General features: G+C 37.7%; 1 protein-coding gene across 3 annotated transcripts in view; it reads right to left on the bottom strand.

Moving 5' to 3' along the window:
* Positions 1–25,160, bottom strand: part of GALNT2 (polypeptide N-acetylgalactosaminyltransferase 2) — a 92,059-nt gene that overhangs the window by 28,211 nt on the left and 38,688 nt on the right. For all 3 annotated transcript variants that reach the window (XM_068676810.1, XM_068676811.1, XM_068676812.1), the window contains exons 2-7: positions 13,915–14,005; positions 8,773–8,926; positions 6,654–6,752; positions 6,022–6,089; positions 5,035–5,100; positions 1,979–2,100 (exon numbers count right to left, since the gene is read on the bottom strand). In XM_068676810.1, coding sequence (XP_068532911.1) covers positions 1,979–2,100; positions 5,035–5,100; positions 6,022–6,089; positions 6,654–6,752; positions 8,773–8,926; positions 13,915–14,005 — 600 coding nt within the window. The remainder of the gene's footprint in view (positions 1–1,978; positions 2,101–5,034; positions 5,101–6,021; positions 6,090–6,653; positions 6,753–8,772; positions 8,927–13,914; positions 14,006–25,160) is intronic.

Below are 25,160 nucleotides of genomic sequence, written 5' to 3'. Positions count from 1 at the left end.
TAGTAACTCTAACCCAAAAAAGCTACCTTTGAGGCTAGAAAGGAAAGGAAGTTCGAATCTATTCAGCTTCTTGTCACCAAGACCATTACGAAAATGCTATTAACATCAAGTAACACACCATCTGCACTGTGAGCAAAAATCAACCCATTTAAAATAACAACTATACTATGTGCAAGCCCTATATGTGTGTGCCCTAATTATTTGAACCAGCAGAGCACTTAAAGGCACCTTTACCAAACTCCACACCTGCTGCTTGGGAATCCTCCCAGATAAAAGTAAAATAAATGATGTGGAATTCCAGTTATTTAACAACACATCAAGCTTTGAAGAATGGAAAACTCTATTCATACAGCTGAAAGCTATTCTGAGGCACACAACTAGTATGCATCAGGGTGACAATTATAAGGAGCAAGTTTTGAAGGATCTAATCATTCATGTACTTCTAGAAGTAACTGCAGCACAAAGCAAAATATGCAGCTATTTCTCCCATCAATTACACTACATGTAATGCCAGATCTTCATTAACCTGTCAGCCACTTAATGGGAGGTTTTACATTCAGTTATGATGAAAAGGTAACACTTTTTCATATCCCATATTGGTTTCAGAAGCCTAAATTGAGTATACCCTGAAAAAAATACCAGGGAAGAACGAGGGTAAATGGCAAAATATTTGTCTTGCTAAAAGCAGGGCTTTATTGACCAAAACTACCTTTCTTTTCAAATCTCTCAAACAGGTAGATGATTCAAACAAATTACACAAACAGGCTTGAGAACAGTTCCCACATCCTAGAATCAAGCTAGTGCTTTAGCAACAAGCGTTCTTCGCTTCCTTCTGAGATGTATTTAATGCCTTGAAGTTCACTTTCCTGGTTAATAATTATACAGAAACTACCCTTCCAGGGCTGCAACATTCTACATAGTCACAAAAATAGAGCAAAGTGTTACGTTGCTCATGCTCAAGGGCTCTATGGGCTGCAGGTACCTTAGTGTCCAGGTTTGAGCTGATTAGTTATTTCTTGTCCAAAACAGGATTTTAAATGCTGATAAGTCTTAGGCAATTTACAGTATTTCTTGAATACACTGTAAAGCTTTACAGAAAAACAGAATAAGAGAAGTTATCAGTTGATGATGACTGGTTTCCCCATTGGCATATTGAGGACACGGCTTCTTCCTCCCCCTCTCTTTTGGAGGAAATGCAAAGGAGAGCATATGGAGAATAAGCAAGGAATTTGGCATTAACAAGACAGAGTAGCTAAGTAAAACCATTTTGACCAGGAGCACTTTGAAGGAAAGCCTTTCCAGACTAAAATATGTTAAATTAAAAGAAAATGCAATTATGGAAAAAGCTTTTTTTTCATTTGAGCATCCCCCAACATTTCCTGGAATCACACATGATTCACTTTCTACTTCAGTAGAGTTCCTCCGGAGTAAGTTAACATGGATAACCAATCCCTGGAGAAAACAGTGTACTTTCACTCTCAGTTCTGTCAATAGCTTTTCTGGGACACCGGCAAAGCATCGTTTTCACAGAAGCTGAGAGCCCATGGTCCCTGCTAATTTCCATGAGAATTTTCGTTTCACAGTTCAACCTCTTTCCCATTATCACACTGAATCTTAATGAGGCATAAATATTCAGGTAAACTGAATTACATTGAGATGATATTGGTTGAGGAGAACTATGCTTTGCTCTAAAGATTTTCAACACTTACTGAGAAGGTCCCTAAAGAACAAAAGAAGCATATATTTGAATTGCTTTTAAAGGTAATAATAAATATTCACATTTTATGTTCCTATGTTCACAGATTAAATGAACAAAAAAGTGGGTTTTAATCACAGAACCTCCGATCATCTCCATCATCTTACTTCAGAGAAAAAGCCTCCTTACAAAAATGCATAAAATTAATGTAGTATAAACCAGATGGCTTTAAAATTTAAAAGCTACTCCTTCAGGAAATTACTTTAGAAGAACTTTACTAACCTCAGCTACTCTTTCCAAAAGTGGTTCCAGCCAGTGCTCGTTGCATTCACAGTGACTATCCAGGAAGGTCAGTACTTTTGCTTGGGCTGCATCTGCTCCTCTGACACGAGAGCGCATCAAGCCTGCAAAGTAAAGAAAAAAAAGTCTGTAGATTCTGGAGGAAAACAATCAACAGCAGAGAGACAAACAATTGCATTTCAAGATGATCATGAATTAAATTACTATAACTCAGGACATAAACACACAAGTTCCACTATAAAAACAAGATGCTGGTTAAGAGCTCAGTGAAAAGATCTCAGAATAAAAACCCTGCAGCTTTAACTATTGCACTCTAGTCTACAGGTTCTGATCTTATTTAAACAAAAGAATTTGAGTGCCTTTTCCAAAATAAAAGTAATATACAAGCGCAGCTGGATCTACATTACAGTGAATGGCATTAATGCTGATTCATTTACTCAACATCAGTACTGAAAACAAATCTGCCCTCCCCCAAATCCACAACAGGATATAGTACCACTTTGATTTTATTAGCCTAATTGAAGGATTACTACTGGGTGAATTAAAAGTACTCCTGCCTTTATGAAAGCATAGTAGAACTGCAAAAAATATCAACTTATCCTAACCATCTTTTTGCTTTTCCCCCCCACCTCCCCATTTCAAAAGTCCTCAGAAACAGTCTGCCCATCCTTCTCTCAACTTCTTCCAGAAATAGCCACTCTTGGTTAATTCATGTTTAGGAGCCTTTTACCCAGCCCCTTTCAACTGCCTGTCCTGTGTTTCTTGAAACTCACTTGTTTGTCTGTTTTGGATTTTTCATTGTGGTTTTAAAATCTTAACCCTGAGAAGATTTAAGAGAAAGTGTCTGATGAAATCAAAAGATTCTTCTCTTCTCTACATCTCATTTATACAGACCTCCCTCACTGATTTGCCCTGTTCCTTTTTCTCCTTTCCCTCTTATTTCCTCACTGGACCATTCCTTCATGTCCTTTTGTATTTACACATCTACCCTAGGACATCCCACCATGTTTTTCAATACATGAAAGAATGAACTTACATTCATTCCTTTGCAAGTTTTCTGCCTATTTTTCTGTATTACTGTTCAAAACTCATCAATTTCACTGTCACTCAAGATCAAAGCAAAGTAATTACTTTTTTTAATTTTCCCATTGATTCTCACCAAGTCTGTTTTCTTAACTGAAAAAAGTCTAAAACCGATATGCAAAAAAAACCAACTACTTCTTTCCATCCTCCTCACTAAAATCAACCTGAAAATATGGGTCTGACAAACAGAACACAAGTAGCTTAAGAGGAATAAGCTACGGACTTGTTTGCTCTGTCCAACATTCAGCAACTAAATAGCCTCATGAAGAGGCTATTGTATTTCTAACTTTCATTCTTACAGAACCTCATGTCTTCATCTACTTCCACAGAAAATGGAAGTGACCATTATGCCATCAAGCCCTCTGAAATCACACTGAACTGTACAATAGGAAGAGTTCAGAAGGTTCCTCTCAACATTTAGTCTGTAGATTACCACACCCTCCAGAACAAATCTGTTCCCAGAACTGTGGTCCTAGAGATAAAGCCCAAAGCTACCATATGTATTTCTGAAAGCAGAGCAGTCAGTACCATCCCTGCCTGAGATATCAGGCATCAGGCTACACTTGAAAATAAAAAGCAAAGTTAGTATTAAACTCTAGCATAACCACCCAGCAATCAAATGAAATCTTAAAATATTTTAATTAAAGAAAAATCTGATTGCATAAATGAATATCCAGGCAAAGCCTCCTAAACAGTACAGTAGCTCCCATTGGTAATAATTTCATCCTAATCTCACAATAACACCAAGTAAACTAGTATTGCACCTTGAATTTGAAAGTAAAAAATCTGTCAAATCATATTATGCATCAGTATATCTGAAAATAAAATTTGAAGTATGAAGGAAAATTCAGTTCATGTTTGTATGTACAGTACAGAATTAGTATTTATAGTACAGAATAAAAATAAAAAACTGTTGCTTCAGTCAATTTTTCCATTACTGTTATCTCAATATTTAAGCGCTGCACTGCTCAGAAAAACAAAATCAACTCACTGAGAACCCTGCAACCATGGCAAGTCACAAAAGGTCTGATTTCCTAATAAGCCTTTGTTCACAAGTATATTCCAAACAAATACTTAAATAGTAAGAACACAACCGTATGTAATAGTTTTAATTATGGGACAACACAGGTTTGGTGCTGTCACTTCCAGCTTCTGACAGTCTAATGATTCTAGCTGCTCCCCAGACCAGGCTGGCAGACAAGATGCAGTGCCTATAAAAACAAACAAGCACATATCTGCTAACTCAGTCAGCTATTGCAACTGTCAGCTCTCGGTTATTATTTCAAACAGCTGTAGAATAACAGTTGCCTCTATCTAATTCTTTAAGCTCCGCAGACAGGAAGCTGCTGACTGAAGGGCTCAGTGATACGAGGCCATAATTTACAAGGCAACAAAGAAGAAAAAACGTAATACAAGTTTTTTTTATGACACAGAGGCTTCAACAAAACTGGCAGACATGGTCCCTGCCCTCCTGGATGCTCGAACTCCCTCAGTTTTGCCAAATAAACTGTCTGACAGGCTGTCCATCAACTGGATCCTTCAAACAATCTCTAGTAAGGGAAGCAGTGAAAAAGGATACTTTTAAACTGGATCTTTGCAAACACTCTTACAGTTTACAGTGAGGCCTTGCATACAATTGGAGCAGCTTAACAGAGGATTGAAATACAGTGAGATAAAGGAGGGGCTGAGGGGGAAAGGCAATTTCTCAAGTTGGCTTCCGCTGTGAAAGCCAGCAACGTGCAACTGCGTACAACAATACTGAATTAATTAGAACTACTATTTTTACTTGCACAAATACATTGGTTTTCATTCCTTTCACTTGCAGGTTGATTTATAAAGTGAAAATCCTCCCCTCCAAGACAGAATGTTCCTTTAAAACACCTGATCAAGATTAGCAAATGCAGACAATCCAACACACCAGAATTTATATCTTCCTTTCCCCAGATGAAGCCTACCTTCTCGGCGATCATTTCGAAGAACCCGCACTTTTTCGATTTTTCCCAAGAGAGCACCATCATCAGCTTAAAAAAAATGCAAATAAAGTGATGAGAAACAGTTTGATATACCATAAAAGTACATTTTCCTTCACCAAAAAAAAAAAAAACTTCATAGTGGAAAATGTTTGTGGTTGCAAATAATTAAGCTAAAATACACTTTAAAAATGCCTCACCAGAGATAAAGAAAAATTATCAGGCTAAGAAATTACTACCTTTATTATGTTATTTAAAGCTCATTTGATTTTACACAAATATTTTCATTCAATAATATTTTTTGCTTACTTTAGGTAGTTTCTACATGTTATAAAAAGCTAAAGCATTAAAATATGCTTTCTTTGCATATCGGAAGGCTCACACTTTAACCAACATTATACTTATTGTGGAATACATTTAAGCCTTGAACTAGCAAATTCCTTTTAAGAAGTGTTACTCAGAAGACTACTGTTCAAGTTCACATTATGATACCCTAGTATTTTTAAAATCTTGACTTATTCTATATTCAGTATGAAATTTCCAGAAGGCTGATGGAGACGACCTTCTTTTAAAGCAGTGCTATGAAAGTATTTGGTACAAGCACCATAGGTTTAACTTTTATATCATATAACACACTATGGAAAGGCTGTTCTCAAGTCTATACTTCGCTTCTTCAGCTAGCGGAAAGTAACAAAATATAGCTGAAGTATTCTAATCAGAAGTGGGTGATACTGGTGGTAGGGGGGTGGTTGGACCAGATGATTTTAGAGGTCTTTTCCAACCTTCGTGATTCTATACATGCAGAACTCTTCACTTTTCCATAATGACAAACATGAAAGATTTAAGATTTGGTTTTGGATCAGTCTCTTCAAACTCCTACCCATATAATCAATTCTCAACTAAACCACCTACTTTCATCTACAGAAACTCTCAGCAAAATAAGTGAAATTTGGACACTAAAAAATTACTTACGATCATTACTGTAGTCATCTACCAGTATGATTTCCTTAATTAGATGTGACGGGCTTTTTTTAAGGACACTGAAACCATGAAAAAAAGCATTCAATACAAAGTAGTTTTCATTTCCCATGATAACGTCATAAAAACCACTGCTTTGTTATAAGCCATACTTCAATCTGGCCCAGGATCCTATCTTCAACAACAGCTATTGGCTTATTAACTAAAGAGCTTTTGAGAAAAAAAAAAAAAAGGCACGTGTAGAATTGTTCTCACCCCCAACAGGAATTCTAGCTTCCAGAAATCAGTGAATTAGACAACTTGGAAAATGGAAGCTTTACAGGTATCTTTAGATCAAATAGCCCCTGTGAATTTCTTAAGTTTTTCTTGAAACTATCTATACAGCCAATCTCCAAACATCATTTTGTAATTAGTTCCACGCTTTCATGTATTTGTAGTTAAGGGGAACATTTCTTGTTTAATTTCAGAATGTAAGAAATGGAGTCATCAACAAAATTAAGTCTCAGCTTTCCCCTCTGTAAATAGTACAGAAAAGTATATTGGATTGTTATATCCCTTCTTTATCATAAAGTAGTATCTGACACAAACTTATTTTAGGGAAAATCAAAGTGTCTCTTAGGTAATACCTGACAACAGTTCGAAGCAAAGCAGATCTTGCTTCATTATGAAAGGTGATCACCACACTAGTAGCTGGCAAATCTATCCGCCACTGTTTCCGTTGACACCTGAAAGACACAATACCCTGTCATTTGAATGTAGCATTTACGTTCCAGCCTTAGCAGACAGCTGCTTCATCATGAAGGATATCTACTAGTGTATGCTCTCCATCTACCTAGGAAGTACCTTGTTTTCAGATCAACTCCTCCTCTGCCACTTTTAGTAGTTGTCTTTGTATACAACAGACCCAGGGAGTGCCAGATCTGGGTACATTGACAAAAAAAAGTCACTTTACTATAATTGCTGCTGTACGCTGAGTACCTTTCATGCAACTGAGTATGAAAGCAGAACACTGTTTCACAGTATGACCATTTAATGAATCTAAGTAAACAAGCACATTAATGAACACGCGAGGGTTACTAGGCTACCGTACACGTCTCCTTCAGAAAAGCACTCAGCCACTTCACCCTTTATATTCAAAGCTATTGTAGCATCCTTGTCTTGCTTGTAGAAGTAACTTCTCATTAGCATAGAAAAACGTTTAAGATTCCAACGTTCAAAATTTGAAGAATAAAGCTAACAGTGACGATATTCATCCAACTAAATGCAGAACAAAAACCTTACAAACCCTGAAGGTGACATAGTCCATCTATGCCAAGTCATTTTTCAAGACCTCTATTAGCTCTTCATAGAAAATCGTACAATTCTGATAAACTGCTTCTAAACAGCCTAGACAGTCTCAGCAATTAAGTACTACTATATGACTATTTTCAAGTAAAATAGGCTTTTAGACACATCAGTACAATTAATAAAAGTTGCTTAAATAGAAATATTTCCTCATTTTTCTTCAATAAAACTCTGCAGCAGCTCCAAAGGAAATACTCATTTTAGCAGAGTTGCCTTCAATTTTATTGAAAATAACGTGCCACCAAGTGTCACATGCACTTAGATCTGGAATATATTCTTTTCATGGCTATTACACTTGCTCTTCCCATTACAGTTTCCACATAAGCATTTCATACAAGTTCTTCAGTTTCTGCAGTGATTATCCTTGCCAAAATAGCTATCAGCCACCCTCTCACAGTTTTGTGTCACCTGAAAACTTGCTGAGATTGTACTTTGTCCCCTCATCTAGGTCATTAATGGAGATATTAAGCAGTAGTGGACCTAGTATTGACTCCTGCTCCCTATGTTGCTCACTCTTAGAAGTAGCTTCTATACTGCTTAGTCCACACTGCATGTTCATTGACGCTACAGAACCACAGCAACATGCAGCAGGATTCTATGTTCTCCCAGAACCAGGTAAGATAAACAGTGTGGCTGGGAAAAGAGAAGAAACTATCCTTTTGTTTACATAAATGTGGTCTATTAAATGCAATGCCATATTTAATAACTATCTGCCTTGTTTCTACAGCAAGAGGTGAAACCTGAAACTCAAGTAGAGGAATGTGCGTCACCACTGAGCAGTTGATCCAGCATCTTTCCAAAACCACACAACAATTCGATCCCCAGTATGAATTTTGATGCCATTAACTCAGGCCAATTTATATACTTGAAAAAACATCACAGCCACATGACCTTGAAGTAATCATTTTGGTGTTGATCACGTTATTACTCTGTCCACGTCTCCCTTAAAAATGGGAAAAGGGCTCAGCAATCAGCCCAGCTTACTAGGAAAGACCTGCAAGTCAACTTCATGTAAAGAACTACACAACATGTCTCTAGAGACTAGCAAGTGCAGAAATAATGTCAGAGCTGTGCTGATTGAGCTGTCAATCACCAGAGTGAAGTTAAGATAAAACCTGCTACAAATGTAGAAGCCACAAAAAGCCATCAGGTAAACAAGAATAAAGAGACCAAAATGCAACACCAGCTTTGATACAGAATACACACTGACCGAAGTCATGGAAACAGAAAAACTTGAACATGATTTATTGTTCTTACCCTGCTGTTTAAGGATCACATCATCGTTTGCTGTTCCTGTCATTCTGAAAGCTAGAGAAGTCCTGCTTTAGGAAAGTCACCTGATGCTCAAAAGCCATAAACAAAAACTAATCCAAGACAAACATGGCTCAGTTTGACACTTACTGATCATGCCTTGTGTCAGGAATGTTTCTGTCCATTCGAAGTTTGTCACTTTCCACCTGATTGAACTTGTTGCGGGCATATGGATCCTGACCAGATCGCACCATAGTAGCACTAACATAAGCATCTTGATCAAAATCTTGCCACCGAACTTTTCCTACAATAGAAAAACAGGAAAATACCCAAATCAATCTTTGCAATTTAAAAGGAGAATTCAGCGATTTTTTTTTTGTTTTACAACAAAATAATTAAGTCCCAATAGTATTTAACAGCATAGCATCACACTCACTTTTGCATATTAGATTTCTATAATACCCTACAAATTAATACAATTGAACCACTTTACAGCTTAGTTTACCCTACTCACCACACCGTGCTTTATCTTATTTACTGGTTGCTGTTTTTTGCAAGAACTACCACAATTTCCGTTAAAAAATGTTCCACATATCCACATGCTTTAAGATGGTAGATCTCTTTAAAGATCTAGATTTCAAAGACATGACAATTCAGTTTACTACCGTTGCATTTCATAAAAAATACAGACAGCCATAACCAAACTATTTGAGGACCAAACCTTTTAGAAGTACAAGATTGCATTTTTCTTAAAAACTAGCATTTCATGTAGGCGGAACACTAGATCACTCTCTAGTTTGAGTTACATGACACAACTGCAACTTTCTTTATAGTCGACAAAGGATTCACAGATTAATTCTTCTTTAACAAAGAGTATGTTATTATATAACTGGTTGTGGCACTTGGATTTGTATACCTAAAAATTGAAAGGCAAATTTAACATCAATCCCCTAGAAACAAAGTTTCAGAATATTTACCATATTCTTCTGCTGTAAAGTAGTTGGATATCAAATGTATTTAAACTATTATTTCTTACCTCCAATTAAACATTTACTTTTTTGTATATCGACAGCCAAACTAATGTCACCTGCTGCAAATTTATACCAACTAACTCAAAGAAAACCAACAAAAGAGCTTAAATTCTAATATAACATAAACACTTCTTATATGGATGCATACAAGAATCTCCTGTGAGCACGTTATAGTGAACACAGCATGCTGGTGTCATAAAAATAGATATAAAGGAAAAGTTGCCTTTTGGGGTTACTATTTATTACAGATGAATGGGGTCATTGTTTTCACAGGTAACGCACAAAGTTTTTGAGGTACTTCAAGTTCAGTAGGTGGCAGATTGCAGAGATGTCACTCCTTTCAAGCTCAGCTTTTAAACGAGTCGTACAGTTCAGGCATATCCTGAAGTACACTGATAATGCATAGACAGAACACCATTGCAACAGCTGTGAGAGTCAGAGGTTGCTCAGGTGTTTCAAGGTTTGCCTTTGTTCTTTCTCTCAACTTGTGAATAATGGAAACTAGGGCAGTTAAGGCAGACCTCATTCAAAGCTTTCCACCATAAACTGTGCCCTACCTATTGTATCTTAACTTCTGTTAGAAGGTTCTGATATTGAAAGAACCCTTTCCTTCATTTCATATGGTAATCATCTGTTGTTTGCTTAGACAAATACCACCAAGCTGATTAAAAATGCTCTATACATGTAGTTTCAGGACCACCTGAGGAGCTAATCGACAATAGCAACCTGAACAAGGTGTGATTTGGTTATCAGGTAGCAGCAGAAGGTTGCAACACATGGAAGTCACTGTTTTTCTGGTCTACAAAAAAGATTCAATGCATCACTGTAGTTTACAATATATTTATTATAATCTATACTTGAAGTGCTTTTATATACATTTACATAAGAGCTTTCAAACAACACTGCAAGCATTCAAAGACTTGAATGCTTCTCTGGGGTACACTCATAGGATCCTATTCAATTTCTTCTGGGGAGTTAGCTGGCTCTGTAGTCTCCTGAAATTCAGCAACTTTCCTATGTGAAATGAGTATGCAAAAATGTAAACATGTTATTTGAAACCTAAATTAAGCAGTTTGGTAACTTCAAACTCAAGCATGTGTTTTTTGTTTTTTAAGGATATCAATACTGACACCTAACATGACAATAAATCAAGAGTAAGTGAACTGCAGGGTTTGCCACCAGTGTCAAACAGAACCAAAAATGACTGCACTGGCTAAGAAACAGGAACCAGGGGATGCTACAGCACTAAACTTGTTTTTGACAAGTGTTTATTTTACAGATGCAGAGGTTAGATGTTCTTCAGTGTTTGTTGTTGTTGTTAATTAGGTTAGATTGTTCTGAGCTGGATGAGCTGAGCAGAGCCAAGATAAAAAAAAAGTGAAATCCAGCAAAGTTGCTTCTTTTTGAAGCAGGTATTTCTCAAATATAAAGTCTTGGAGAAGGAAATCAATGAAAATAATGCAATTCTCTGCAATTATTTTTAATAAGCTGCTCAGTTTTAAACATGAAGCACTTTTTTTTTCCTCCACTCTAACTGTAATCAGCTGCATTTAAAAGAAAGCAGTACTAGTTTTGTGGATTTTATTGCATTATTTCCATCCAAGGAGAGCTTAAGATTAAAGATGTATCACCTATTATTCCCTAGGACTTTAAAATCAGCAAATGCAAAGCTAGTGCAGAAAACATAACAAATTTGAGGAAAAATAAAGGAGACTGTGTCATAGCACTAGATTTACTGAAAAGTGGTGCCAGCCCATAGAATATAAAAACAAATGAAATTGGCTTCAGAAGGCAGGAAGGATGCAAAGCTTGGCTGTGGCTCCAGCAGAGGTCCTGTCAACTGTGTGGAATATGAATCAGATCTATTAGGGAAAAGCCAGATAACAGTAAAAGCAGGTTGAAGTCAGAAGAGAAAAAAGTACAACAGAAATCTGCATGAAACCAAGCAGCAGGCACCAAGGAGTAGGACTAGATAGATACAAAATTCCACAAATAGCTTGCACTCCTTCTTACTGACTCAGAGGAGCTTAAAAGCAGTAGGATACTCAGTATAAATATGATTATTTTGACTTTCAGACATTCAGAGATTCCAGATCTTTGTTAACTAAACAGAAGGAGCTGGTTGAATAACTGCTCAAACTCCTATTATTTCTTGTTCAAGGTTGAAAAACATCTATCTAAAAAGCACTGGCTATACAGTTCTGCTTTAGTTATCCACAGAGACAGTTCAGGGTCAGTCTTTCTTACTACAAAAGCTGACAATACCATTTTTACAAATCAAGAAATAGAATTTTGCAACATATAAAAAAAGTCATCAAATGACAAAGGATAGATACACTCTGATGTACAGAAGGTAGAACAGCAGTTAAATCCTTATAGTAAGCCATTTCAAAGATAAAGGTAACAAATAATTCCTTACTTTCTAGAAATCCTGAAAGATACCTGACAGTGAAACCTAAACCACAGGTCTCCTAACCTCAATGGAAAAGAAAGAATTGAACCAAACCTCTCCAAAAGTTTGGTCATTTTGCCTTAAAACACCCCCACAAAATATCTGCAGAAGTATGAATTCTAGTTCCATTGCCATGTGAATTCAAAAGCTTGCCTACACAAATTGGAAATAATCAAAACAGTGGTTTAAGAGTGCAAAGTTCTGTGTAGCGTTTGATATTTGCCTAGAGACTCTCATGCTACTTTGCAGTAACGATTCTCTTGCCTTTTAAATCAAGTCATAAGAGACTACTAATCAATGGATTAAATGAGAGGAGTCCTGACCTGTTCTACTTTACACTTAATTTTACTTCTAACCTTCCAGCTTCTGATCTCTCTCCCTTTTGACCTATAACACTTCCCACCTCTTAATACTCACGGCTACTTTGGGCAACATAGAAAGTCTTTGAAGACACATGTAAGGGTTTGGTTCTGCATACATAAATATTGAAGTAGAAATAAAGATAATTCCTTCCAGAAATAGCTTTCCTTCTCAGCTGGAAGGTGTGAGATGAACCAACCTGTAAACCCAGTATTAGGGAAAATATTCAATAAATTTGCAGAGTTCTGTTAGATCTTCCCAAGTATTTTTTTCCCCTATCAGAAACCAAGTTACATTAGTCAGTTGTTTTTTTTGTTTGTTTGTTTTTTTAAAAAAAGGATTTATTTCTCAGTTCATAAAGATTTTTTGCTTGTTTGTTTTACAAAAAGCATACATACATAGCCAGAATCTCATTTCCCTCTCCAGAAAGCATCTGAGACAAGGTAAGCCAAATGCTACAGGGAAAAAAAAAGCCATGAAATTTAAACAGCTTATACTGTATCAGAACTTTAAGACTGTAAAACAAAAAACACTCATGCTTTTGGGGATGGAAATTTCAGCTCCTTAAAGTAAAACTTAATCTAGTTAGTTCTTTCCTCAAAATCTCATGCAATTTCAACTGTTTGGCTTAACATTTGTTTTCTAGCCCAACGTAAGGATTAACTGCAGAACAGTAAAGTGTTGTAAAGCCATCTGATCGTAAGTTGCCCTCCCTGTATGGTAACCTTTTTGAAAGCAGTGTAAAATTTTCAAATCCATTTCAATATTTCTGCACTCCTTCATACGTCAATTCTGGCCATCCATTAAATCTCACTGATGTGAAGCAGTTAAGCTGCAAAAGAAGTTTTATGGGAGCAGTCACACAAAATGAAGATTCCCTAACATTTAACTGTCCCAGCTCATCTCCAAGCCAAGACTCCATTTCATTCAAATAACACAAAAATCATGTTCTTCTGTTTATTTGCCAACATTCAACAAGCACGGAGCAAGTGTGAGAAAAAATAAGGCACACCATCAGCACACTTAAAAAAAAAATCAACCTGTCACAAAACATAGATGAAGCTACAAAAAAGCCTGAAAGTTGTCTGAACCTTCCGTCAGAAGTACAGTTTCAAGGTGACTTGTCTGTTACCTGCCAGCATTCTCCACAGAGAAATGGACTACCTTTGTACCAGAGGCTTTTACAGCAGCTCAAACCTATTGCAAGGCAATATAAGCGTACTAGAAAAGAGTAAATTTCTTTCTATGACTTAAAGCCCAAAGGAGTAGTGAAGCAGGCAAGATAAGGAAGCTGAAGCTTTAAGAACAGAGATACATACTGCTGAAGTAATCCTATCACTTCCAAACTACAAAGAATGATTAAAATCAAAAGAACTGCTTAGCTACTTGAAAGCCATAAAGCAATGATCTGTGCCCACGGATCTTTCATTACAAACTTTACTGCGATACCTGGAGGTAACGTCTCCACACTTTGTGCCTTGTCCTCCCCATCGCTGACACGCACATCTTTCCTTTTGGGGTCAACGTCATTTGGGTCCTCCTGAAAAAAAAGCACATACTCTTTAAAATAATATCCTTAACATAATTGTGTTTTCAATGCAAACAGCAATAACAGCCTCTGGATTTTAAGTTTATGATATGGTTCAACAGAGCTAACGATGCAGTTTGGAAGAGAAAAGAGTTATTTCCTACTTTAAAAATGGCAGAAATGGGTAAGAAGTTTAAGATAGGATTTTGCATTTATGCAACAATTCTTACTTGAGGAAGAAAAAGTATTATGTAAGAAGGAAATGTACCACAAAAAATAGAATAAAAAAAGTTTGATCAGTAATACTCAAACGAGCAAGACAGTCAAAAATTAAATAAAACCTGAAGAAAGCCTTCTTCCAGTAAGGAATAACCCAAATATGGAAGTTACCTGAAAAAAAAAAGTCAGTTCACCTAGCAGTTATAACTAGAGTGGCAGTTTTCTGATTGAATAAAAACCTTCCAAAACATTTGCAAGTTGCTGTTTTCATGTGTTTGTTTTGGTGTAGCTTATTCAAGGCAACTCTGATGGATTTGTTATTCCAGTAATATTGGTAATACCCATTTAGAGATGGTAGAAAAAAAAAGCATTAATAAGTTTCTTCTCTCCTACCCGCTCTCCGACCTCCAACGTTTATTCTCAATCTGTAAGTCTCATTTTCCTTTCAACAGGGAAAAAAACCCACACTCTTGTATTCTCATTACCACAAAAATACAAGATGTCAAAGAAATTTGGATTCATATCATATTATGCGTTTGGATGAAGTTGTGAAGAGGGTAACTTTTTTAAAAAAGATAATTAGCAATGGTATGCTGATTTGCACACTACGCTTCGCCAACTGTTTTCAGTGCCAGCAGCTTTTGCTGCTCTTGGACATGTGTCAAAGGAAATTCTGTTGCCCTTTCTACATCTGCCTTGAAGAAGTCCCGGTTCTAAGACAGTTCCATTCGCACAACCCCTCTCAAGGCAACATCTTCGCTATGAATAGTGTCGTGCAAGAAGATCCAATACTGTGCCTATGGCAATCAATTAAGTGCACCTAGAAACAGAGCAGAACAGTTTTTAGCCATCTGCCCGAGCCTCCAGAACAAGGTGATGGTACAGAAGTTGCCCGTTGCAAATGGTCTTGGCCACCGCAACTCCTAAGCCATATCCAACAATTCTTTAGAATAACAAGTAGTTGGAACTGGCCAAATTCATGCTGGAGAACATTTAAGCCATAAATTATAGCATTTCCACAGGCAGATCTGAATTTTTCCAATGTAAATTCAGCCAAAGTTACTACTTACATTAAGTAGGCACCACTGGTTATTTGTGTTTCAGTATTTTAGAAATACGATGCCTTATATTCAAAGCTCAATGCTGATGTTTTGTTACTGGTGATCATTTATAGAGAGGCAGCCATATAAACACTAAATCAGTTTAAAATGAAGTGCTACCAATGCACATTTTTCAGAGAATCAAGCATTCAGGGTATCAGAGAGGGAATATGCCCAGGTGCTTATACTATATCCCATCACGTAGTCCATGTTTCAGGCTATTGGGCCTTGTGGAGGTCAATACATTTGCTTTTCTTTTTATAATTAAGACAATAAGAAAACACATTTCAAGAGAGCTATCACAGCATGCTGATGAGGGAAATTATCCTTCACTCTCCTCTAAGCCCCACCAACACACTGAAACAAAAGCTTTCTGTGGTTCTGGAAGCTGTATTTTACTTGCTATTTGGCTCGGTACACCGTTTTAAAGATAGCAGTGCTATGGAAACTTAATTCATTAACTGCAGTATCAACTGCACTTAAAACGCTTCTCAATACAATAAAAGCAAATTTTGCCAATTTCTACCAAGCTCTTCATTGTCCCAAATTATTGGGAAGCATCCAAAACTATGTAAATCGAAAAATAAATGCAAAACATCCATTAAGCAACCAAAAAAAATGGAGGCATTTTTCCTGAAATTAAAGAAAAGGCACTGAGTGCTTCCTCATTCTCTTCTCTCCCACCCCCACCCACTTTAAGTCTTTAGGGGAAACCTCTGCCTTCCTTGTACATGTATGCTTAACATGCCATTAAGCACAATTAGTTATCAAGTTCTTTCACCTTGTTTGGTGTTTCCTCCCCCCCGAGTTAAACACAAACTACAAAAGGCAAATGTTAAATTTAGAAAAGCTGAATGCAGTTTTGAGTTCTTTTAAGTCTTAGGCTTCTACGCAACTATTCAGCTACAGTCTGCAGAATTTCTTAGGCAAGCCCCATTGCCAAGAGAAGTTCCAAACACAGACAGCTGGATCTTCAGCCTCCCTATCAAACGGAATAGGTCCAAGAGAGTATGGGATATTAATCTCTAATCTCTGTGCCCTGGATTAGGGTTTTGGGGTATTTTTATTCTCCAAAAGAAATCTATTTTAATGGTGCCTTATTACTTTCACCCAGTAAAGCATTTGGAAAGTACATGTAGACATCCAATGCCTTTTAGGGGAAAAGATACCTATATCCTTTAGAGAACTCAAAATGCACAAAAGGAAAAGAAAGCAGACATAAAAAACCATAGATATAAATACACCAGACCAACCAGTTTCTTTGCTTCTAACTGTAAATTGCTTCAGCATGTTAATTTGGTGCAGCACACAACTAAAACATATGGTCAAATGACATTCCTATGTTGTCATCATCACAGGAGTTGCTTTTTCAGCTTGCTTAGAGTGAAACAAAATACCAATTTCTAATGTAATCTTCAAAAGTCAGTCGCATTTGATGAGTAATCTTCTTGATAGGAGAAAACAATGCTTGCACTGACAGCATTCATTCATTCAAAAAACTCAGCTTAAGGCAAGATTAAAAGCCACTGAAACTGCTCAATGGGAGGCACAGTTCTAATCAGGAGTGTGAGAAGGGGATTTAACGAGAAAAAATAGAAAAAGGCTAATGCTAAAATATTGTTAATGCTGTTAGTATTTAATACTTTAAAATACTATTTTCCTGACATACTAAGAAAAAAGCTGACAACATCAGGCTCTAATCTAAAGCCATTTTTGTTTGCTGGAAATACATTTGGACAAGAATTTTGAGCTTATTGAAAAAATAAAAAAGGTAGCTACCCAAACAGCACAGATGCTAACCAAACATTAGATGCATGTGGAGCACCACTACAGCAGTATCTTTGTGGTCCTCATTTGTGATGTTACTTTCTCAGGCCAGGACTCACACCGCAACATCAAGATGGGTGCACTCCATTGATACCGCAGGTGTCAGGGATTTGGCACACGTTGCTTTTATACATCATGTCACAGTTTCCCATTATTCTTGATTCAGGACCAGATGGGCTATGAAAAGAAAAAATTGCAAGCTTTCAACTCCGTTCAGTGGGAGATCTTACCCTGGTATTGTAGCAACATTTTAGATGTACCAAATAAACCTAACTGAAATGCAATTAAATTTTTAAATACAATTACCAACATACCTTTATTTCGAAAGCCCAGAAGCTAACATGATGTACATTTACCTTTGCCACATTTTTTAAAACCTGCAAGTCATAACAACATTTCATTTTTTTCCCCCACAGAAAATTAAGGTAAATGGACATCTACATTAGCTACCCAAATCTAATTGTTGTTTGTTTTTAAATTAATAACATTTCAGCAAAAAGGACAAGGAAAGTGCTTACTACTCGACATATTGAACAGAATAGCTCAGTAGCTTTAACTACAGGAGAAGGTAGATAAAACTGAATAAATTTGAGAGTGTTTTTTTTTTTTTCAACTCAGTCATTAAAACACAGCAACTGTTTGTCTCAGAAGCCATTGTACTTTCTGTATGCCAGAAAAGGTTCACATTAGTTTATAAGCCTTGCTATTACCACTTTTCTTTTCCTGCTCAACTCATCCACTCCAATAAGACAACCTGGCAGATTCAATTTGAGATTTCAAACAGGTGAAGTAGAAAATTCCAGCCTTAAGAATCAGAGTCTCAGCTATTTTAAAGACACAAGAAAATGCTTCATCAAATGATGAGTTGCACATTTAAGGCTGCATTGAGGGGAAAGGGAGAATGAGGTAACTTATACAAACACTAGGCAAGATTCAAACTCACTTTTTACAGCATTTCTACACAGCTACAGCAAGACATGATCATATTCAACACAGAATTTAAGAGGAGTCATTTTAGTTTAGAAAGCTGTAATTATACACAGACATACATTAGTGGATAATTTCACTACCATTACTTAGGCCTTCCAGACTGCTTACCCTTCTGGTTTTGGTATATTTATTTGCATCTAATGCCATATTCCTTAAAACTGTTTTCCTTAAAACAGTTTCAAAGCAATTAGTGTTTTGTCAATTGTTATTTCATTTGGCACCAAAAAAAAAAAATACATTAAACTTGTTCAAGTCTCCAGGTATTACTCCACCGTAAAAGTGCTTTTCCTCCTTATGCCTACCTTTTTGAAGAAAATGAGGTTTCACATATCACGGATTTGACATTTAACTGTGAGGAATTAGACCTCATTACAGGAGAGATCCTGCACTGGTTTTCTGGGTGACAGAAAGTCATGTACCAAGGTGTAACATCGCTAGATATATTAAGATATCACACGCTTTACAAGTGCCAGGTCAACACACTTCTCAGCAAAGCTCTTGTGGTTGAAACGTCTCAACTGGGAGCCAGGTGTGATCCCAGTACCAGCCTTTTCTACCGAGGCCCCACCACACAACACCCCAGTGCAGGAGATGGCTGGGGGCTGACTGCACCAAGCTGCTCACCACCTCCTCCACGAGGATGGCAGCAAGCCAGATGAGAACATCTCATGGGCCAACACACAGTGCTACCCCACAGGGTAACACCACCCAGCCCTCTGAAACAGGTCAGACACGGAAGACACCAGCTCCTTTGCTCATCACCATGTAGCAGCACATTGCAACGCTGTTCATGCAGAATACAAAGCAGGGAATTAAGCAAAAATAAAATAGAAAGTTCTACTTGCTTTGGTAGCATATGCTCAGATTTTGAGCAGAGTGGCATCACGGGATAAAATACATGCGAGGGCTTAATATCTGTTTTCGTACTTGCTTTTAAGATGTTGGCCAAGGGCCAACTGCAGACAGATTTTCTTCTACTGATAATTTTCTAAAAGGAAGCTGAATACTGGCAGCATCTTCAAAGTATCATCTGATCCAGCTGGCCTAATATAAGGCTTCTCTGCATCATGCAGTGCACATCAGTCAAATCGGTTGATTTTGGAAGAGATGCTCTTGCTGCAGCAGACGCTCCTCACGGCACTTCATATACTTGTGCTCTGATCATGCACTTGGGGCCAGCTACACAGCAGCACTTGGATGTTTCGTAGCAGGCCACTTGGCATAGCAGCAGTTGGGTGCCTGCTCGGATTCAGATGCCCAGCCCAAGCACAAAGGCTCCTCGCAGAAGCCAGTACCTAAGGAAAGGATTCAAAGCCAGCTATGCTATGGATGCAGCCAAAGCCTGATCTTGTTTGCTGCTGGTGGTGTTTAATATCTGCCTCGCTTTTTCGTAATCCATTTTAGAAGCTTACAAATAGGCATCACATTAGGTGCTTATAGAACAGCTAAGCAGGCTCTGAAGTACCACTTACTCCCAGTCCTGGAGAAACTTAAGCAAGGAGAGTCAAACTCATCTGCTGGTCACTGACTTGAGGCTTTCCAAGCGGACGTCTCAAGAAATATGACTCCAAGTCTCTCTTTCTGGAGAGCTTTTCTACATGCCAGACAAGCACTCTAGCAATTTAATGTAATTACATTAAGGGGCATCCATGCCTTCCCCTGTCAGCAAAAAGCGTTTTGCATGAAACGACAGAGCAGGCTCAGAAAACGCCCAGAATGCTGATTCTTACAGGCAAGACTGGCAAGAAATATCTTGTAAGCAAATGCTGAGTTGGTGGCTGCCAAGTTGCTTAGCATTAGTAAAACAGACATGTCCAAGTACATCAAGAAGCAAAACATAAGTAACCAGAAAAAAACACTTTGCAAAAATTTGATTAGAAGTAATATGTTTGTTGGAAGTAACGTCTGAAATTAATACAGCACAGAATTTAATTTTCCTTCTAATTCCCTTACACAGTTTAAGTAAATTACTGCCAAAGGTACATTTCTTTCACACGTTTGAATATTCAAAGGAAAAATAGAAGCTTCCAGTAAGGGAAAACAAAAAACACAAACACAAGCACCACACATGCATACAAGAAGGCAATTTTAAATTCTCCAGAAATGTGGAAAAGTAATCAAAATTATAATTTGATAGCTCCTCATATGTTTGATATAGACTCAGGGAATATACTCAAAACATTTTGAAAGTGCCTGTTACCATAACCTGTCATCTCCAGACAAAATTAAATGCCTTTGGGCCTTACTTATCTGTAAAGTTTACCTTCAGTTAGGACAAAGCACATATTTTAGTGCTTACGGGCAATATTTGAAGTACCAGAACAACTATAAAACCTGACATGACATTTTATAAACTGAGATTGGATTAGACAAAAACAATGCTTTCCCCGAAGTTTCTGGCATACATGGATACGTATTCTCTGAGGGAAAGCCTGAGCCAACTTTGCGGCAGCAGGCTTATTTGTACAGCGAACGAGATAAACTGCGAGTTCTCGTTTCAGCTTTGTTTAAGATCTCTGGGCATTATAAACTTATTCCATTGACAAGAGCCAATAGCCACAGAAACCCCCCAGGTTAGGGCAGGTAGGGCTATTCAGCCAGTAGGCTTTTAAATGTAGTTATGTTGGAATGCAGATCTTTGTATTTCACACTGTATTTTAAAGAAAAAATCCAAATGGATTTGAAGTAACAACACATTTTATCCTTCAGATCCCTGTGTTGGTTTAATATGTTAGGTTAATTGAAGAGCAGGCAAATGCCACAGTTTTTGATTGCCAAGTGTTTTACAATAAATGGTAAACTCTTCTGTAAGCATCTGACATTGCATAATGTTGATCCTAAAGGTATAAAAAGAACACAATACTCCTAAAGCTTTGACAATTCAGGTATCCAGTGCTAACAAACCATACTCTTATGCCCAGAGACTTTGGCTCCAGTAATGTGTGTCTAAACTACATGGTTAATTTTAACACCTGTCAGTAGAGTAGAAGAAAGTAAGCACTGCCTGCCTTCCAAAATTGGCAAGGTAAGTATGACAAAAAAAGCAACACAGAAGAACACACCAAAAAACCAACACACATCACATCCTTTGTTTTCTTTAGCTTCACCAGCCTTTTTCACCTACAGCTGAAGAGATCCTCCAACAGAGGACAGTCAGAGAAGGGCAATAGTATCTGCTCACTGAAACATCCACTCATTTAAACTAAGCCTGAATAAGAGCACATCTTTGTGGCAGAGGCAACTTCTAATAAAACCAGCTAACCCACATCTCCCCTGCATAAACCCTACCAACCAAGCAAAAAATACTCAGCACAGCCTACCACAGACAGAAGCAAGAATGGCGTTTGATGTAAAGTGCTCAAGGACCAGAAAGCAAACCAGAGTCTCCCTCCGACTTGCGGAAGAGATTGTCACCTGGACCCAGAAATAGCAGAGGAATAGCATGAAAGCCTCATGCACCAGAAAAAAATGTTATTGCAATGGGAACACTGCAGAGGAACCATTAAAAGGTTTTGCTGCTTTTACAAAAAGTATTCATCGATCCCCATAATTTAGAAGGCTGCAAAATGGGTAATGGGATGGCAGGGAAGGAAGGAAAGAAAAAAGAGGAGAAACATTTAAAGGTACTGGGATCAATGGTAGGGTGAGTTGTCAAAATGCACCGGTAACTTTGAAAGCAAAGAAGAACCATCTCTGGCAGAGATGGAGGTCAGAAGCAGAAAACAAAAAGGTCTGTCTAGTCAGTATTTCCTGTTAAATTTTTCACATCTGGAATAAAAATCTCACTGGTCTTTACTAGCAGCTACAGACTACAAAAATAATACATCACAAAACATCTGCAATAATTATTTGAATTCAAGATAAATAGTTAAGTCTTATCACTCGACTTTAGTTCCCAGAAGGAGAGTGGAAAGAAAAAAGTAACCAAAAAAATGTCATTTTAAGTAACATTTAAAACAGCCTTCTATTCTGAACCGATTGTGTCAGTGCAAACACGTCATTCCACGACTTACATGGTAAGTACACACAAAGCAGCAAGAGTATTTACACTGCTCTTTTAGCTGCACTAGATTGGGAAAAAATCCAAGAATAAATTAATCATAAATCATCATCACTCAAAACATGTACATCGGATACCACATCACTCAGCATATGTCATAAAAAGAAGCTGACAAAAAAAGGAAGAGTCAAGGAGACATCATAAAACTTCCCCATTTCCAACTTGTTGAAAGCATCTCGTTGGTACGGCCACCTCCAGGGAGGTTTCTGTCACCACTGCCTCTCTTGTATTGGATAAGAAGTGTTTTTAGGTATACACTCTAGCAGCAGCACTGATTTTAGTATTCCTGTCTGCTTTCCATGCACTTTGTGACATTTGCAAAGCATTTGTTTACTTGTCTTAAAAACTGACCAGCTTCTGGAAAGGGGCAATGTAGGAAAGGCAGCCACGCAGGTCCCGAAAAGGTAGGGCATGGCTTGATGCGGATACAATTTCTGCTCGCTGTGCTGCTCTCAAAGCCCACTGGGCTCGTTTGAGAATTACTGTGCATTCAGCTTCGCGCTTGACAGCTCTGCGAGATGTGAAGTCTGGACATTCAGGTAGCTTAACGCAAGGATACATACCCTGATTCAGATCCAAGAAACACAGTGGGCATTAGGGCCATTCTAAAAAAATTAACCAGATAAGCCTAAATCCCTGGCTAACAATCCCACAGACCCAACGGACTTGGCAGTGAGCTTTTTGGCCAGAATGGGGCCAGGGGTACAGATGCATTTTGTTGGTTGGGTTTTATTTAAACCATCAGATCAACCACTAAATTATCTGATTTGATGGATGGGAAGCAGCTGAAGGTGTGTACAGCCAAGGTAGCAGGGAAAAGTGTAATGGGAATACCACTTCGAGCACAAGTAAGGGATTAAAAGTTTAGTTACAACATGAAGCCACACATTACTCAAAACACTGCCTTCTTTCAAGCAGAAATATCTGCAATTACTCCAACAAATGTTCAGGCACGATTTAATGCCATCTCTTGTTAATTCTACAATATCAGAAGTGCCCGATGAATTAGCCTGCATTTCAAAGTCCTGTCTCTAATCCTCTTTCAATTCAAATCGTCACTGCTTGTTCTTACCTCCAAGACAGGCTCTTAGAAGAACAGGGTGGGGGGGAAGGAAGAAAAAGCGGCTTTTTCAGAGGGGAAGAAAAGCATAGAAAGCAATGGATGTGCTGTTCTGCTTTAGTATTTCTGCACACGAGAAAGTCTCTTATTTCTGGAAGTTTAGGAAACTTAAGTTGTTGTTAATTGAAAGAAAGGTGAAGGACTGAATAAATTGGTAGAACTCGTTTTACAGTGTGTGAATCCAATAACAATTATTTCAATAACCCAGGTATTTCCAATTCTCCTCCTATACATTTCTGAAGGAAGCAGTAAGCAATCCCTCAGCTGCAATACAGAAAACAGCTGGGGCGGAAAAGAGGAATGGAAGAAAATTCTCATGCCTTTCACACACATCTTGAAGTAAAGACTGCAGAGAAGGAAAGCAATTAGAACTAAACGCTTTTCAGCTTAATTTTGTTTTATAAATATTTAAACCTGCAAACATAACAGAGATCAAAAGGATATACATGTATTTATCAGAAATGCAAGTACATCTAAAGGCAAAACCACTCTTGCAGTCACACGGTTTTGTAGTAAAAGAAACAAGGTGACTTAAGACAAAACAATGCAGAAACAGGATCCAAGAGAGCTATTCCAGCAGGGGGAGGTGAAGGGGAAAGATGCACTTGACAGGCTGAGTGCTTTGCTGGATCAGATCTGCAGGATTATAATGCAACGAAGCAACAAAACATTACACTGTATTTCCCTCAGCCCTAGCAGAAGGTTATCACAGGCATAAAAGCAAACTCTAGACAGGCTGAGATGAGCAAATTAAAGTTGCTGTCTCAGATCTTTTGCGTAGCACGCAAAAGCACTGTGGTTTTACTTTCCTTTTGTTTTCTTAGGCTGTAAATGAGATTGACTTAAAATCTGAACCCTTTTAAAAAGGAGAAAAGATCCATCTTTAGGTTCAGGAACTGAGCCACTGCAGAACATGGGAACCATTTCCTTCAACCTCTTTCAAGATAGACACCTTTTGAACACAAACAGATGGGAAAAATCCCTGAAGTCTGAAAAATTACTTAACTCAACTTACTTAACTTAATAAGGTAACTTTATGACAAGCTTGCATTTGACAGGTGACTTCCTTCAATAACTTTGCATTTTCCTCTTTCATCCCAACATTAGGATTTACAGACAAGTCTCTGCAACTCCAGGCACATGACACAGCACATTTAGTGTCACAATTAAACATCTACATAGTTAAATACTGATGCTAATTTAAACGAAACAAAAACCACGAGTTTAATATGCTACCCACAGGAAGTGTAGCTTTAGTGTAGTCTGAAATTCTGACAGGAATTCCACCCAATAAGTGATATCCAATCATGCATTTAATCATTAGATGTTCTGTAATACGAAATTTACACAGATGCCAATAGCATCTTTCAGTTTTGTCAAATCTAGACAAAACCATTCATCCTGAACACTCAGGACAACTAAATGAAAGCTCAGTTCCGCTATGGGACAAGTGCCTATTACAAGACAGCCAACAAGTGTGAAAGGTAGAGTCCTGCTTCAGGAGGAAGAAACACAAATCACAGCAATAAAGGATATCTATCTTTCTTTCAAATCATTCCTGCCAATCTTTAGTACTAACATTTGTATCTGGAGTAGGTAATGTAAAGCTTTACATCTCTGCTCAACACAGACCAAAACCATACCACGTTACACCCTGGTAAAAACATCCTGCAATGAGGTATGAGTTGGAAAAAAAGCCTTTTTTCTTCTTCCTGCTACTAAGCATTAGATCAGTTTGGGTGTGAACCTGTTACAAGAAACAGACAAAGCACTATTAATAACATTTAAGCCATGTACAGACTCACAGCTTTAAGGCATAGACGAGGGCCCTTCAGACGCAGCTTGGGCTTT

The sequence above is a fragment of the Anas acuta genome, chromosome 3, assembly GCF_963932015.1.
Source record: "Anas acuta chromosome 3, bAnaAcu1.1, whole genome shotgun sequence".
Taxonomy (NCBI): domain Eukaryota; kingdom Metazoa; phylum Chordata; class Aves; order Anseriformes; family Anatidae; genus Anas; species Anas acuta.
This window is presented reverse-complemented; position numbering and strand designations above follow the sequence as displayed.